General features: G+C 49.0%; 8 protein-coding genes across 8 annotated transcripts; 4 read left to right on the plus strand and 4 right to left on the minus strand.

Moving 5' to 3' along the window:
- Nucleotides 1-504: 504 nt before the first annotated feature.
- ASPGLDRAFT_49496 (uncharacterized protein) lies at nucleotides 505-2,164 on the plus strand. The gene is made up of 3 exons (XM_022547123.1): nucleotides 505-1,177; nucleotides 1,245-1,544; nucleotides 1,594-2,164. The coding sequence occupies exons 1-3, from the start codon at nucleotides 924-926 to the stop codon at nucleotides 1,940-1,942; spliced, it is 903 nt and encodes a 300-aa protein (XP_022398793.1). The 5' UTR covers nucleotides 505-923; the 3' UTR covers nucleotides 1,943-2,164.
- A 151-nt stretch (nucleotides 2,165-2,315) lies between these two features.
- ASPGLDRAFT_37403 (GATA transcription factor LreB) lies at nucleotides 2,316-3,508 on the minus strand (the record flags this gene model as incomplete). The annotated part of the gene is made up of 2 exons (XM_022544813.1): nucleotides 2,316-2,353; nucleotides 2,407-3,508. The coding sequence occupies 2 exons, from the start codon at nucleotides 3,506-3,508 to the stop codon at nucleotides 2,316-2,318; spliced, it is 1,140 nt and encodes a 379-aa protein (XP_022398794.1).
- A 596-nt stretch (nucleotides 3,509-4,104) lies between these two features.
- Nucleotides 4,105-8,268, plus strand: ASPGLDRAFT_37404 (MRX complex DNA-binding subunit; the record flags this gene model as incomplete). Its single annotated transcript, XM_022544814.1, has 6 exons — nucleotides 4,105-4,111; nucleotides 4,138-4,165; nucleotides 4,229-4,319; nucleotides 4,373-4,456; nucleotides 4,512-8,201; nucleotides 8,260-8,268. 6 exons carry the CDS (start codon nucleotides 4,105-4,107, stop codon nucleotides 8,266-8,268), a joined length of 3,909 nt encoding a protein of 1,302 aa, XP_022398795.1.
- Nucleotides 8,269-8,316: 48 nt separating this feature from the next.
- ASPGLDRAFT_567853 (putative DNA repair protein Rad1) lies at nucleotides 8,317-10,044 on the minus strand. The gene is made up of 4 exons (XM_022548212.1): nucleotides 10,029-10,044; nucleotides 9,941-9,970; nucleotides 9,827-9,881; nucleotides 8,317-9,760 (listed from the first exon to the last, which is right to left on the minus strand). The coding sequence occupies exon 4, from the start codon at nucleotides 9,584-9,586 to the stop codon at nucleotides 8,423-8,425; it is 1,164 nt and encodes a 387-aa protein (XP_022398796.1). The 5' UTR covers nucleotides 9,587-9,760; nucleotides 9,827-9,881; nucleotides 9,941-9,970; nucleotides 10,029-10,044; the 3' UTR covers nucleotides 8,317-8,422.
- ASPGLDRAFT_37406 (OST5 family protein) lies at nucleotides 9,715-10,131 on the minus strand (the record flags this gene model as incomplete). Its single annotated transcript, XM_022544815.1, has 4 exons — nucleotides 9,715-9,760; nucleotides 9,827-9,881; nucleotides 9,941-9,970; nucleotides 10,029-10,131. The coding sequence occupies 4 exons, from the start codon at nucleotides 10,129-10,131 to the stop codon at nucleotides 9,715-9,717; spliced, it is 234 nt and encodes a 77-aa protein (XP_022398797.1).
- A 232-nt stretch (nucleotides 10,132-10,363) lies between these two features.
- gcnE (histone acetyltransferase GCN5) lies at nucleotides 10,364-11,972 on the plus strand (the record flags this gene model as incomplete). Its single annotated transcript, XM_022543666.1, has 7 exons — nucleotides 10,364-10,385; nucleotides 10,452-10,546; nucleotides 10,621-10,677; nucleotides 10,740-10,948; nucleotides 11,001-11,115; nucleotides 11,169-11,876; nucleotides 11,952-11,972. The coding sequence occupies 7 exons, from the start codon at nucleotides 10,364-10,366 to the stop codon at nucleotides 11,970-11,972; spliced, it is 1,227 nt and encodes a 408-aa protein (XP_022398798.1).
- Nucleotides 11,973-13,017: 1,045 nt separating this feature from the next.
- rgsB (putative RGS domain protein (Rax1)) lies at nucleotides 13,018-14,247 on the plus strand (the record flags this gene model as incomplete). The annotated part of the gene is made up of 3 exons (XM_022549224.1): nucleotides 13,018-13,172; nucleotides 13,235-13,958; nucleotides 14,011-14,247. The coding sequence occupies 3 exons, from the start codon at nucleotides 13,018-13,020 to the stop codon at nucleotides 14,245-14,247; spliced, it is 1,116 nt and encodes a 371-aa protein (XP_022398799.1).
- Nucleotides 14,248-14,936: 689 nt separating this feature from the next.
- On the minus strand, nucleotides 14,937-15,931 carry ASPGLDRAFT_130785 (uncharacterized protein; the record flags this gene model as incomplete). The annotated part of the gene is made up of 2 exons (XM_022540988.1): nucleotides 14,937-15,616; nucleotides 15,673-15,931. 2 exons carry the CDS (start codon nucleotides 15,929-15,931, stop codon nucleotides 14,937-14,939), a joined length of 939 nt encoding a protein of 312 aa, XP_022398800.1.
- Between the last annotated feature and the right edge of the window lie 70 nt (nucleotides 15,932-16,001).

Here is a 16,001-nt window from a genome sequence, read left to right on the forward strand (position 1 = left end):
ATTTGGTCAACGAAATGATACAGAGAAGATTAGCATAGCCCCTGCACAAGGATGACACGCTTCCCCAAAGGGAGCTACTGGTTTTCTTTTTTATACTCATTACAGTGCAAAATTGGAGATTTAGTCATCATTGCAGAGCTCCGCAATGACCTCCGTGTCCCGAGTTCGAAGCATGCGGTCTTTTTCTTTTCTTTCTTTTTTTTTTTTTTTTTTTTTTTTTTTTTTTGCCTTTCTTTCTACCCCGGCTTCGTGCTATCAAACACCATGCATTATGAATGGTATTTTTTTCCAAAGATGGTATCTACAAACGTACAGAACAACCATAGTCAGCACGTACTTTGTATTTGAGTGACTATGGGGCGTTCGTGCAGATACTCCACCGCGGCGCTTAAACCGACAAGACGCACTCTGATTGAGCAGCAACAAAAGTAGCTCCAAGCATGGGTGATATCTTAACGGCCTCGTCTGATTGCTTCAACCTGTGCAGATCGAATCCGCATCACACCCTCTAGTGCGTGTGACGACCGTCACACCAGCACGTTCTCGTCCCCAGCCCGGCCAGTCTCATTGGCGATGGCTCTGGGTGCGAGCGCTTGCTCGAGGCCCAGCATTGGCCAGATGCATCTCTGGCTTCTCTCTGTCACTGGGACATGGGTTTACTAGGTGATGACCCCTCTTTTGGACATGGTGCAGCGGCGTTTGTGGAAGGTTTTCCTGTGTCTTTTACATATCTAGGTGCCCGTCCCGGTGCATCGACGAGAAGAAAGGCTTTGCTTTCTTCTTTATTTGGACGGTTCAATTCTCGGTGGTCGCCTTTCAATGCGCGTGTGAACGAATGTCTAGCCAGCCGGTCTGGCCTCAGCGAACAGAATAATTAATCGAATTATAATTTCAAAACGAGACACGAGAAACCACCGGAAAAGATGTCTTGGAAACCCAACTTATTATATTTCCCGCGAAACCACCGGTACCATAAAGTGCTTCTTTGGCTTATGGCCGTTGAGCTGCCGTTCATCATTGTGATCCTAACATTTACCGGAATTGCATCGCATGATTTGTATCGAACTCGACTCTGGCAGGATGGCGCGGACAACGGCTTCAACAGTGCCCCGGATGAAATTCTATACGCCATGGCCAACTACCGACCATACAAAGTGCCCAAAGTTTGGAGCTCATTGTGCGTGTTTCATGTTCTCCCTTCTTCACCTCATAGAGGTTGAGAGTCTCAGCTAACAAGAAGACAGTACGGATGACTACAACTTGGCCCTTGGTGTCCTGAGCACTTTCTTCTTGATCACCAAAGTTCCCTTGCATTTCCTCCGCCTCTTCTACCCTCCTGTCTCGGCTTTCGTCCATGCGGGTTTATTCGCCGTCTATATCGCCTCAGCCTCGTTCCAAGCAGGCAGTGACATGTCCGACCCGAAACACCCACAAAAAGGCGCACCATGGCATATCGCAAAGAGCTGCAGTGTCGCCGCGCACCCGAACAATATCGAATACTGCAAACAGGCAAAGGCAATGTTTGCGATGACCATTATCGTCATGTAGGTGGCTTTTTCGCCTGTCGCACTATCCGATGCTAATCCATGACAGTATTCTCTACTTCGTCGAGCTCGTCCTAAGCCTTCATAGCTGCGTCCCCACAAAAGAAGAAATCGACAAGCGCCGCGAACGTCAAGAGGAAAAGAGAACCATGAAGGAGTACGAAGAGGAGATCCTCAAGTCTCCCGTCATGATCCCCATGACACCAGGGCCCAACACCGGCGGGTTACCGTCCATGACACCGCACAGCTTTGTTTTCAACCCGATGACCAACGGACCTTCTGATCTGCCATTCCGGAACGAGCCTGGTTCTCGTGTTTCGACGCACCAGGAATCAGCGGAAACCCTAACATCAGGGCCACATTTCTTCCCACCTCCTCCTAAGGCGGTAACCAAATGAGAGGTCTTGGATTGTGATGATGTTGATGGTCACTGGGATACTGTATCGCTAGTGACTCGATGATCTATGTTTGTTTTGCCGTTTCAGAATGCAGTTTGCATGTCCTACAAAATACCCGCTTTCATGTTGTGTTGCGTTTTGTTGCGTTTTGTTTTTCCGCGTTATACCTCTGAAATTTTTGTACAATCGGTTTACGAGGCTCAATAGTAATCAATATCTCCTATTATCTTGTTCATTATTCAGCAAAGAGCATGATTATAGGACGAATGCTAAATCTTATACAACCCAAGAAGCAGCAAAACACGGGGGTATCTTCGCTATACATAAACTGAAGTCAAGAAAGAGCGGCGAGCAGTACATCCAAAACAGAAACCTAGGTTGGTGTCTGGCGCTTCTTTTTGGCCCATCGTACTGGAGGATACGTTAGTATATAGACTCAGAATTTCCATCGGGAGATGACCTACATCCACAAGCATTGCACAAAGTCTTAGGTCCCTTAGGACCCTTCCGCCATTCGGGCGAGTCCGAAGTCCCACAGTCGCTACATCGATATTCTCCTTTCAGTCGTTTCCTCCTATCGCTCTCTTCCATACTGCGGACTTGATGGTCCATCGTAGCGAAATCGGTGTCGCATTGGACGAGGCGACCACGGCGGATACCAGTACTGATGCCCTGTGATCTCTCTCCTTCTCCGTAGTGCAGGCCTGTCAGGACTTCGATTCCTTCGATATGAGATAAATCTTCAGTAGAAAAAGGCTTGGATTCTGGCTCGTCGAGGTTGGTGAGGGTGTCTGATGATTCGTATTCCTCTGTCGATGTGGTGAAATCGGGGGCAATGGTACCGGTGAAACCAGCCGGGTTTGATGAGATAAAACGTCGAGGTTGGTTGAAGAGTGTATTGTTGCTGCTGCTTGAATGGTCCGATCTTGCATATGGTGCTTTGGCCGCTTTTGATTCCTCCTCCTCTTCCTCCTTGAGTCGCGCGACCTGTTGCATCAATCGGATATTCTCGATTTTGTGTTCGAGGAAGGAGTCGAGGAGCTGGGCGCTTTTGGTGGGATATGGCCGGCATACGAGGAAAACTCCGTCGTAGGGTTTCCCATCTCCGTCTGCGTTGTTCCCGTCCTGGTTCGATATATGTGGATGTCCGGATGCTTCCAGAATGCAATACGAATCACCCACGCGGTTGAACCGAAAATGCAGACGTAGAGCACATCCCGTTGTAACACATTGGCCTAGTTCCTCGGAGAAGATCGCGCGATCATCTTTATGTGTGAAGTGGGACAGTGGCTTTCCCTCCAATTGCTGCGTCGTGTATCCCGTAATTGACTGACATGACGGCGAGGCGTATGCTATTCTGCCATCTGCGCTTAAGAGCAGATACATATCCTTCATTCCAGCTATTGCGCATTGTGGCCAGCTTTTGGCACCGGGGTGTTGCACGGTTTGCGCCCCGAAATCGCCGGACTGTGTTTGTCGCATGCTCTGGGCTTGCACTGCGTAGGAATTGACTCCGTCGATTTGCAAGCCATATGTTTGGCCATGTCTTTTAGGAGCAGAATCCATGTTCTAGTAACTGTAACTTCTGGCCGTCACTCAGAACTCGACAGTCGCATTTCAAGACCACACATGCGACAGCCGATCGTGCGCAGCAAATAAAAGGAAAATTGCAAAAAATGATGTCGAAAAGCGCGACTCGGAAGCACACATTTGACGTAGTATGAGTGGTCTCACTCTGAAAATAAAGGCATCAGCGCTTCGTAGTCGACAGATTTGGGCCGGAGGGCCTCAAGACAGCTCCTCTCTGTACGGAGACACATCCTCGTTTCGCCTGCAGGCAATTTGCCACCTGAGCTGTGGATTGGAATTCCCCTGGTTAATCATTCGCCTGTCAGCAAAAGTGATCCATCTTCTCCTCCAGTCGCACACGTGACCTCGCGCTTTGCTGCCCCGCGTCCGACGCGTAGACGCCGTAGTAGAGAAGAACAAAAGAGATAACTTCTTCGTCTGGATAGCACGCACTGGATTTAAGTGAGGAACAGAGAACCAGTGCGTCGTTTATCACCATGTGAGTTGCGCTGATGATTTTCTTCTGGTTTGGTTGCTCTTTTGCTGACCGGTAGCTATCTTTAATCTAGGTGTAAGTGATGCGGATCTCCACGATGGAAAGTATCTTTATCTGACAGGTGCTACAGCGAAGATAGACAAGCTCTCGATTCTGGGGTATGCTCCTTTTGTCACACATACAGATACAGTGATGGGTTACTGATGGAGGGAATACTGCAGTGTCCGTTCATTCGACAACACCCGCAGCGAAACGATCCAGTTCCATACACCTCTTACATTGATCGTCGGATACAATGGCTCAGGGAAGACGGTAGGACTATATGGTTGTATATGCAGGAATCTTTTGGCTGATGAAAGGTTCAGACCATCATCGAGTGTCTCAAGTATGCGACAACCGGCGATCTTCCGCCCAACAGCAAGGGTGGAGCCTTTATTCACGACCCGAAGGTGCGTCTACCAAATCTGTTCGGTTGTCATAGCATTTACTGAGATGGGATAATAGCTCTGCGGGGAGAAAGAGGTTCTGGCTCAAGTAAAGCTATCGTTCAAAGGCACATCCGGCGCGAAGATGGTAGCCACCCGAAGCCTACAACTTACGGTCAAGAAAACGGCAAGACAACAAAAGACACTGGAAGGACAACTATTGATGGTCAAGGATGGGGAGAGAACGGCTATCTCCTCGCGGGTCGCGGAATTGGATCAGATCATGCCCCAATACCTAGGCGTGTCTAAGGCCGTCTTGGACTCGGTCATCTTCTGCCACCAGGACGAGAGTCTGTGGCCTATGAGCGAACCATCCGTGCTGAAGAAGAGATTCGACGAGATTTTCGAGGCGATGAAGTACACCAAAGCTATTGATAATATCAAGGTTCTGAGAAAGAAGCAGAACGAGGAACTCGCCAAGTACAAGATTATGGAACAGCATGCCAAAGAGGACAAGGAGAAGGCAGATCGTGCGGAAAAGAGATCTGTCAAGCTGCAAGAAGAAATCGAGGGATTACGGACAGAGGCCCACCAGCTTTCCGAAGAGATGCGACGGGTTGCTGATCTCGCCGACAAAGCATGGAAAGAGTCTGAAAGCTATTCCCAGATCCTGGGTGCTCTGGAAGGGAGACGTATCGAAGCAAACAGTATACAGGCGACGATTGATAACCTAAAGAGACACCTTGTTGAGCTCGATGACTCGGACGAGTGGCTGGAGTCGAATTTGGAACAGTTCGAAACCAAACAGCTTCAATACCAGCAGAATGAGGAGGCTCAGAAGGAAAACTACATGGAAATCAAGGAGCAAATCGAGCAGGCTCGGCATAGGCTTGGTCTCAAGCAAGCAGAGTGCGGCAAATTTGAGAACGACAAGGCCAATTACGAGCGACAGCTTGAAAGACGCAAGAAGTTGATCAGGGAAATCGCACGAACCCATAACATCCGCGGCTATGATGATGATCTGGAACAGGCTGACATTGACGAGTTCATGCGGAAAATCAGAAAGTCGCTGAAGGACCAGAATCAGACTTTAGACCGTGCGAAATGTGAAGCACAAACCGAACTTCGTGAAGTGCAGGTCACTTTGAACGAAATCGGCCAGCGAAAGTCTGTGTTGCAGGAAAGCAAGAACGCTGCTAGACGGCAAATCGCCTCGAATGACAAGGAGGCCACCTCATACCAAGGAAAGCTTAACGAAATTGATGTCGACGAAGGTGTTCAAGCTGCGATAGAGTCGAATATCGAGGACATTAATTCCCGTTTGAATTCCTCCAAGGAACGAGCGCATGCGGCTTCTTGGGATAAGGAGATCCAGGAAACCAACACAGCGATTCGAAATCTGGAAGATGAGGGTTCGCGATTGAATTCGGAACTCATCGAGGCTACTAAAATGGCTGGTGATCTGGCTCGTCTCGACCATCTGAAGAAGGAATTGAAAGACCGAGAGCGCAGCCTCGCGACCATGAAGGGTGCTCACGGCGAACGCCTTACAAAACTCGTCAACTCTGATTGGCAACCAGAGACATTAGAACAGGAGTTCCAACGGGTCATGGATGAAGAGTCTAGACTTGTAGCTAATGCAGAGGACGATCGAAATGGCGTCAGTAGAGAACTGGAGCAAGTGGAATTTAAGCTGAAAAATGTGAAGAAGACACTAAGCCAGCGACAGAAAGAACTCCAGGACTGCATTAAGGAGATTCGCGAAGCTGTTGATGACGAGCCTGAAGAGTACCCGGAGATTGTCAAGCAACGACAGGTCCAGCTTGACATTGCTAGAAAAGATGCGGAACAATATGCCGGTGTTGGCGAGTACATCACCACTTGTCTCGAAACGGCCAATAAAGCCAAGGTGTGTCGACTATGTACCAGACCTTTCAGGAACGACAGCGAGTTCCAGAGTTTCAAAGCCAAACTGGAACAACTGGTCAAGAAGACGCAGATGCAAGCCGAGGACGAGGATGTTCGACGACTCGAAGAGGACCTCAATACTGCGCGTGAAGCCAGTACTGCCTATGATTCATGGATTCGCTTGCGGGAAACGGACATTCCTGAACTGGAGAAGGAGGAGCAGCAACACGATTCGCGCCGGGACGAGCTTCTGTCAGAACTAGAGAACCGTGACAAGGTGGTTGATGAAAAGGCCGAGAAGAAGAGAGATGTCGAGTCTCTCTCGAAGACGGTGAACACGATTGTGAGATACGATGGTGATATCAAGTCAATCAAGTCTCAGATCCAGGAGCTGTCCTCGAAGCAGCAAGATACTAGCGCTACCCGCACTCTCGAAGATATCCAGGACGAGATTGCTTCGACTGGCGAGAAATCCAGAGCTCTGAAGAAGACCCTCACGAAGCTCACCCATGACAAAGAGCAGGCACGTACTGAAATCACTACACTGGAGCTGCAGCTCAGAGATGCGAAGAGCAGCCTGGATAATACCAAGTTCCAGCTGGAGAAGAAAACCGATCTCCTTGCCCGGCTGGAAGAGTACAAGAATCTCAACGCCCAGCAACGAGAGGCCATTGAGAAGGCTGATCGTGATATTGAAGGCCTCACGCCTGAGCTCCTGAAAGCTCAAGCACGATATGATGACATTAGCCAGCGTGCTGAGGCGCGTGAGAGGGAATTGCGGCAGACAATCTCTACTCTGTCAGACAGTGTGAACCAGCTCGATTTAGCGAATGACGAGATCAACTCGTACAATGAACGAGACGGACCTGGTCAGCTCGAGAGGGCTAGGAACGAGCTTCAGCGTATTGAAAGTGAAATCAGTCAGCTCGAAGCCGAACTTGCAACTATCACCAAAGAAATCAACAAGATATCCGCACAGCTGAAAGACAGCGAAAATACCAAGCGGCAATACTCGGATAACCTAACATACCGCCAATCTACCAGAGCATTCGATGCAGTAACGGCAGAGATTGAGCAGCTCGAAGCGCAAAATGCAGAAGTGGACCGGAGCCGCTTCAAGAAGGAATCGGAACGTCGAACCCGCGAACACAATTCGCTTGCTGCCCAACAAGCAAGTAAGATGGGAGAGATGAAGTCCAAGGACGACCAGTTGATGCAGCTCCTCGCAGACTGGAACACAGACTATAAGGATGCAGCAACCAAATACAAGGAAGCCCACATCCGAGTAGAAACCACCAAAGCTGCAGTCGATGACCTAGCTCGCTACGGAGGCGCGCTCGACAAAGCCATCATGAAATACCACAGCCTGAAAATGGAGGAAATCAACGCCATCATCGGCGAACTCTGGCAAAGAACCTACCGAGGTACCGATGTCGACACGATCCTCATCCGCTCCGATAACGAAAACGCACGAGGAAACCGCTCCTACAACTACCGCGTCTGCATGGTCAAACAGGACGCAGAGATGGATATGCGTGGTCGCTGCAGTGCCGGACAGAAGGTCCTCGCCAGTATAATCATCCGTTTGGCGCTGGCCGAATGTTTCGGTGTTAACTGCGGTCTCATTGCACTAGATGAGCCGACAACGAACCTTGATCGGGATAATATCCGGTCTCTGGCTGAGTCTCTGCATGAGATTATTCGGACTCGTCAGCAGCAGGCTAACTTCCAGTTGATTGTGATCACGCACGATGAGGACTTCTTGCGGCATATGCAGTGTGGTGATTTCTGTGATTATTACTACCGGGTATCTCGTAATGAGAAGCAGAAGTCGATCATTGAGCGGCAGTCGATTGCAGAGGTATGTTGACTCTATTTACGTTATCTAAACAAATTGGACCCTATTGACTTGATTTCAGGTTATGTGATGTTATCTTACTACACACATTGGAGTATGGGACATTGTTTGCTACAATTTCGTTAAAGGTCAATACGCTTGCTGTAATTAAGGTTGATCTAAGCATACTCTGGCGTTGGAAACAGGAAAATACGATACTTTTGCTATGATACCATAACAGACCCTCATTCATCAAATTCCTCTTCCCCGTCTGTAGGCTCAACCTCTGCCTCATTATTCTCATCAAGCAACGGCACAAACCGGAAATCCACAAACGTCACATTACCACCACCGGTACTCGTGTTCTCTCTAGACGGCTTATTCCTCTCATCCAACTCGATCATGAACTGAAGACTCAAAACACCCTGCCTATCCCCACGGATACTCACCTTATTCGCAACCGCCATGGCCTGAGCTGCTTTGCGAATAAGCGGGAATCGGTAGTCCTGCACTATACGAGAGCCCATGGAAGATGGCGGACTGACGAGGAAGGTCTCCGTGACTGTAGGGGCGAGTTTGGCTCTTCTCGCACGGGACCGGGATGTGCCATCATCGGCTAGGACTTTATGGTATGCTTGTGGTTGTTGTTGCGTGCAGGTTTGGTTGTTTTGTTGCTGTTGGTCGATGGAGAATTCCACGACTGACTCACTGAATGGGCCGCCGGAGGCTGAGAGGGCGAAGAATGGGGCTTTTGTTGCGGAGGCGGAGACCTTCAAGATTGTTGGGTCGGTGGCTTCGAGCTCTGTAATGGCGTTGTGTAACCATGCGGAGCGCATGATGATTTTCATGATGATTGCGTCTCGCTGTAGTGGGATGTCGACTTCGCCGCCGTCGGGTTCGTAGGTTGTCAATTCGCAGATGGTCTTCACGCCTGCTTCGGTGAGGGTGATGCTGAGTGGAGAGCCGTGTTGGAAGTATTGTAGGGTGCATGAGCGATCCAGGAGCAGCGCAGGAGTTGTAAAGGCGTTGGATGCAGCGGGATTCGGTGCGGCTGCTTTGTTGGAGCCGGATGAGTCGTTGATACCGAAGATCTTTAGTGTTTCTAGGAGAGCTGAGAGCGAAATGACGAAGTGTGGATAGTATGTGGTTTCAGACAAATCGTCGTTATCTCTGGATCCTCCATTTCCATTATTTGTTTCCGTCGGATGATTGAACGTGTAGCTGGTGAATAACGCCTTGTCGAGAAATGCGAGCCCTTGTACAACCCGGCCTTCCTCCACTGAAACCCGGAGTCCATCTGGTGTTATCTGTACCGTGGCCTGTGGTGCAAATCCGATGCATTGCAGCAAAGTATATAGATGGTGAGCGTTGCTGGAGACAGCAGAGAAGATGGGTTCCCCGTCCGCCATTGTTCCAACTGGTCTGTATTTATAGCAAGGAAAGGAGGATGGATTAGGACACCGGGACCTAAATTATGAAACGTGCGTGTCTAGCTCAGCTTATGGTACATGAAGGGATTCGGAACACGAGTGTCGCTCTAGACGTAGACCCCGACGGCACAGATCATGTACACAGCTCCGAAACTGGATGTACAGCAATAAGTGTTAGTGAATACTATAAAATAAAAGAATTGCATGGCTATAACATACCCGAGTGCCAATGAGGCTGGCACGCCGAGAGATGCGATACTCAGGAAAGACCGATCTGTTAACCAGGTGTAAGAACAGGAATTCATTCGTATACTTCAAGCAATGGGGACTAACTCAGTCCGAAGAGTCCAGACAGGAAGAATGCTATGGCAGTCAATCAGTAAACGGTTGGAATCTCATCTGGATGCGGATGCGGTCCTACCAATGAGCAGTAAACTGAAGCCGACGGAGAACTGATTGTCTTTGGAGACCACGGGAGAGAAAGGGTGTGCGGAGGCTGCCTCCCAGACTTCGTTCAACGACATCAGGATAAGTGTTTGTTAGAATTAAATTTCAAACAAAAGACATTCACCACCGACAAAACCGCACAGGGAGGAATAGAAGTAGATGCATCTGAAGCTATTCCGAATGATCTGGCCCAATTGGTATCTCGGAACAATTGTTCCGCCGACGCTAGGCCCCGTATCGGCAGAGCGTGGAGATCCCGTGGCGCTTCACGAGACGAAGAGAACAACAGAATAACCCACCCAGCGCATTATGGCTGCCATGGCGATTGACAGTGAGTCGCTGCCTTGACGACCCTCGTTCGGCGATTGGTCTAATCGATTACTGACCCCATATCCAGGCGCAAAGCGGAAAGCTTCCGAGGACATCACTTCCCCGGATTCGCAACAACAGAGCAAGAAAGCGCGCACTGACTCGCTAGAACGAGAACCAAAGGTTTGTTCATGGTCCCTCTTCTGAGATGCTGTATATGTTATCGCGATCTTCTAACGGTTGCTGGTTCTGTCTAGGTCGAGGAAGACGAAGACACCGGGAAGCTCCTCCGAATCGTCCCCTTTCCCGAGAAAGTAAGCTTCACCGATGGGTATTCGCCTTGATAGAAATGATATTGACTGTCGCGTTATCATAGCCTGCGGTTTTAGAAGAGCGTCGAGGAGATATCGAGTTCCGGGTGGTCAATAACGATGGGTCGCGGGATAGCTTTGTTATCCTTACTGGGTTGAAATGCATTTTCCAGAAGCAACTTCCCAAGATGCCCAAGGATTATATTGCGCGATTAGTGTACGACAGATCGCATCTGTCTATCGCGATTGTGAAACATCCGTTGGAGGTAGTTGGGTACGTATACAGGATTCAAAGAGGTTATAGTTCGCCACTAATGCGTACCCAGAGGAATCACGTACCGGCCATTCAACAGTCGCAAGTTCGCCGAAATTGTCTTTTGTGCCATTTCTTCCGACCAGCAGGTGAAAGGTTACGGAGCGCATCTGATGTCGCATCTTAAGGTATGAGTTGGATGGCCAATACAGAGGGCATACTGGATGTTGACGTGTTGCAGGACTATGTGAAAGCGACATCGCCCATCATGCACTTTCTGACATACGCCGATAACTATGCTATTGGATATTTCAAAAAGCAAGGCTTCACGAAGGAGATCACGCTCGAAAGGTCTATGTGGATGGGATATATCAAGGATTACGAGGGAGGCACCATTATGCAGTGCACGATGCTGCCCAAGATACGGTACCTGGAAATTGGGCGCATGCTCTTGAAGCAAAAGGAAGCGGTTCATGCAAAGATTCGCGCGTTTAGTCGGTCACATATCATCCACAATCCGCCAAAAGAGTGGAAAAACGGGCCGTGTCAGATCGACCCCTTGAGCATCCCGGCCATCAAGGAATCCGGGTGGTCACCTGATATGGATGAGCTGGCTCGTCAACCACGCCATGGACCAAACTATAACCAACTGCTGCACCTTCTCAACGACATGCAAAACCACAGCGCTGCGTGGCCCTTTACTCAACCTGTCAATCGTGATGAAGTGCCGGATTACTACGAGGTTATTAAGGAGCCTATGGACCTCTCGACCATGGAGGAGAAGCACGAAAAGGACATGTATCCGACACCACAGGACTTCATCAAGGACGCTATGTTGATATTCGACAACTGCAGGCGGTATAACAACGAGACCACCCCATATGCCAAGAGTGCGAACAAGCTGGAGAAGTTCATGTGGCAGCAGATCCGGAACATCCCGGAGTGGTCGGTAAGTATCCACAGTCTGAAGAACCTCGAATATCTATGAGTTTGTTGTTCATTATGCTAACTGACGGTTTTCTAGCACTTGGCTGATGGCCATTGAGATTGAAATTATCTGGCATGCTTTGGAGCGTAGGAGTTATTCGTGTGGCTGGCGTTTATATATGCATTTCCTGTGGTTTATAAGGTTCCATGGACAATACCCAAAGAGTGATTGATGAAGCATTGGTTCTGGAGATTCGGTTTCGGCTTTCTATATTTGAGTTTTGGGTGAAACTGGTATTTTTAGCAATTTCACTGTATTGTGGATTACTGTGGTCCCTTGCTGGGCTTTCAATGTTAGTACAGGTACAGTACGGAGTACAAGTACAGTCCAATCAATAGCAATCAATATATGTAGTAGGGTTATCAACTGTCTGCATCATACGTAATACCATGATTTTCACCACATCCTTCCTAATATATTGAGCTTTGCCTTTGATGTGCCGCTGTCAACCAAAACCAGTCACATCGGTCGTACGGTACGATACAGTATTGAAGACCGGCACGTGTGGGTGCCTGACGGGGCTGGTGGACCTTCATCTCGGCGTAACGTTGAAGCGGGCCGTCTGCTTGCTGGCTTTTGGATGACAACCAAAAATCTTCCATTACTAGGATTATTGATTTGTGCTGGAGAGGCTGCTGGGCACTCGTCTGTTTTCACTTCATTCTAACCTGCTTGATGCATTATTCTTGTATTTTATATTCTTGATATCTCTTCGTTGTTGTTGTTATTGTTGTTGTCGCGGCTGCTTCGGAGTGGCTGTCCGTTTGGATTTCGACTATTCGGGAAACCCTTACAGGGGGAGGAGACTCCTGTTTGAGATCATCCTCACCTACTGTTACTATTCAATCTCTTCACTTCTCCTCCAACTCTCCAGCCCTCCCTCTGTGGAGTGCTCCTATTAATTAACTGTGACTGATTTTGGCTTTGATAATCATCACGGAGGAGATTTGTGCAATATTTACTCCCGTTTTTTCGACAATACCAGACGATTGACGCTCGCTTCCCCCTTTTTTCCCTTTATTCGGGCCCCTCTTTTATGCTCGAGGTATTCGCGTGATATTCAACGATATTCGATCTCTATAATTGAACCACACTCGTTAAAATGGCTTCACCTTCGCTTTTGGACGTGGAGCAGCGCAATCGCCTCCCGACGCTCTATGAAGTCCTAAGTCGCCGGACGCTCGCTCCCGTCGATCTCTTCTCGTTCTACATTTACATGCGCGATCAGCAACGGTCGGTTGATTATCTCGATTTCTGGTACGTTCAGGCGATCGCGATAACTACTAATCTTTTGCTCTTTCTAACACAAGTCTCGTTAGGCTGGATGTATCGCAACACATGTCCCTCTGCCGTCACTATGTCCGAGAATTACGTCGCTCTGTTCTGGTGGCCACGCCGGAGCTCGAAAAGGCTGAGAGCAAAGGATCATCAGCAGCAGTATTGGACAACATGGACACAATGGGCGACATCCCACTGGTAGAAGCTGGGCCTTCAAACACGCGCAACGATCTTCCCGATGAAAAACACGCAGATCAAAGACTGTCAGCATTTCTGCGCCTTGACGGTCACAATACCAACGGAAACTCTACCGAAGCTAGCCACGAAACCTACAACCACGAACGAAGTGCGTCAGACGAACAAGCTCGTGAAAGTTCCGAAACACAAAATGATTCGAATTCACCAGGGCACACGGTAGCGCGCGCCGACATCCGTGCTAGCGCAGAGAAAGTCCTCTACACATACCTGCTACCTGGCGCGGAACGAGAAATTGTACTACCGGACGAAATGGTTTCTACTATTATCAATCTGGTTGAAGACGATGGCAGAGACGACCCGGAAGTGTTTGACCCCGCCAAGGACTATGTTTTCCAAGCCATGGAACGCGATGCTTTCCCAGGTTTCTTGCAGGCCAAGGCTCTGGGAAATCTTGTACCATTGTCAATCGTTTTCCGTCTTGCCTTGGCGCTTATCAGCTTTGGTGGTGGCTTCTGGGGCGCCTTCTACGTTGTTCTCAGGCCCAAGCCACGGCACATTCGTTGCTGGGTATGTTATAGCCCCTCTAACCTACCAAAATCGTATAACTAATGGTTGACAGATAATTTTGCCATTTGTCGTGGCCGTATATTTCATCATCACTTACCAGTACAAGCTCGACCCGGTCATGGCCCTCTTAGGGTACAGTGAATACACCTTCATGAACTGGGCACCGATCCGCGAGCCCTACGTCCGGAAACTCTTGAATAAGCGATCTACTTCAGTGCTCTTTATCGGTGCCTTCATCGCTGCTGCTCTGAGTGTATTGTTCATTTTCGTCCCTGGTACCTCGCTCTAATCGTGTCGCTCTCTATGCTCTTCGTTTTCTGCAGCTAGCGTGTTGATATTTTCCTTTTTAACTTTTCCCTCGTCGTGACTATGTGTCTGCGCGACGTCAGCCTGGTAATTTCAAGTGTTCTTGGGCTCGGCACGGTACATGACTTGAGGGCCTGCTTCTGGGAAGCAGTCTATCCATCTAGACAAACATTGTCTCAGGTCGTCCCCAGTCCCTCATTTACAGGTGGGAGCAATCCCAATCAACCAATTACTGTGCGATGCCTACACTAGCATCCTATTTCGGGCAGTGCGACTGTTTACCTTCTTTCCTTTCGTTTTCTATTTACCATAATTCTCCCTCTGGTCATACCATCTTTGTCCATATTTTTTTTTCTTTTCTTTTCTTTTCTTTTTTTGTTCATTTTACCTTCTCAAATACCCATTTCTCGCACTATTTGTGTACGTTGGATGACTTTTATCGAATTTCTTCTGATTTGGACAGTGAAGCGAATAATCTATGGTAGATAGACTTTTACAAATGTGACTTTGTGTAATGCAAGTGGAAAGGCTTTTGGTATCATGTTTCATAGTCAAGTGCAGCTCGATAGGATTCAGCTAGTTCATAGAGCATGTCAAAGGGTCATCAATCAAGCCAGGTCATGTCATTTCATTTGTATCGTTTCCGAAAAGAAGCAAAACGTAAATATAATATCAAGCCTTCTTCCCGAGAAGACGTTTCGCTTGTCTAGCGGCAGTCCGAGATGACCCTATGCCTTCGTCGATATCCATCCTCGAACTGGCGGCCCCCGCATCATCACTCCCATTCTCGAAATACCCATCGTCATCGTTATCATCAGCACTGTACTCGCGCTTGTTACCACTGCTCCCACCACCACCAGGTCCCAGCCTTCGTCCTCCCCGCATCCCCGATATCCCCGGATGCTCTTCATCACCTTCCCCCGGCCAGCTGTTGATAGCCTTGTTCAGCAGTTCCGCGCGCGCATTTTCCTTAGCGGCACGCTTGGCGGTATTCGCTTTGATCTTCTCAATCTCAGCCTCGATGTCGCTAATCACACCTCCGCAGCGAGACTCCCACTCTGTCAGAATCGAGATCATACTCGGTAGGGACTGGGGTTTGATGTCGCGCAACGGAGCGACGGAGGTGACGTTCACCGTTGGCGAATCGGATGCGGGGGAGAGACGGGCGGTGATGAGGGAGGAGTAGATGGCTTTTGTAACGAGGGATTCGAGTTCGGCGGGGGTGGATATGGAGAGGGCGTCCATGAGGGATTCATATGTGAGGGGTTTGATGGTTGGAGCAAGAGAGAGGAGGGAGAGGAGGCGGAGTTTGAGGGTTTGGTCTTGGTTGAGCTCGGGGAGGTTGGGTGTTGCTGTCTCGTTGTTAGTCAACACTTTCAATAGATATATCCTGGTTAGGGAATCTCACATTGGTAATCCTTCCATGTTCCCCAGGCGAAGATCTCGAGGAGAGTCAGATATCCTTGGTATTCCTCTGGGGTCTCCTTTGACCGGAGAGACTGGATGGTCGGGGTTTCCAGTAGCTCAGCAAAGACGTATGTCTGCGGATTTGAGGTAGCATCGGTGATAATTTTGGCAATAAATCGAGGAGACGTGGCGCTGTTGGAGTTGGCGAGATGAATGAATGGTTGGAGGGCCTCCAGGGCCCGGGCGTGTGTATGGTCCATGAAGCTGCGATCCCTTATCTAGCGTCTATGATAAGCTGTTGGTGAATAAATAAAAGCGCTCAAGGAGGTT

This window comes from Aspergillus glaucus, assembly GCF_001890805.1.
Source record: "Aspergillus glaucus CBS 516.65 unplaced genomic scaffold ASPGLscaffold_16, whole genome shotgun sequence".
Taxonomy (NCBI): Eukaryota; Fungi; Ascomycota; class Eurotiomycetes; order Eurotiales; family Aspergillaceae; genus Aspergillus; species Aspergillus glaucus.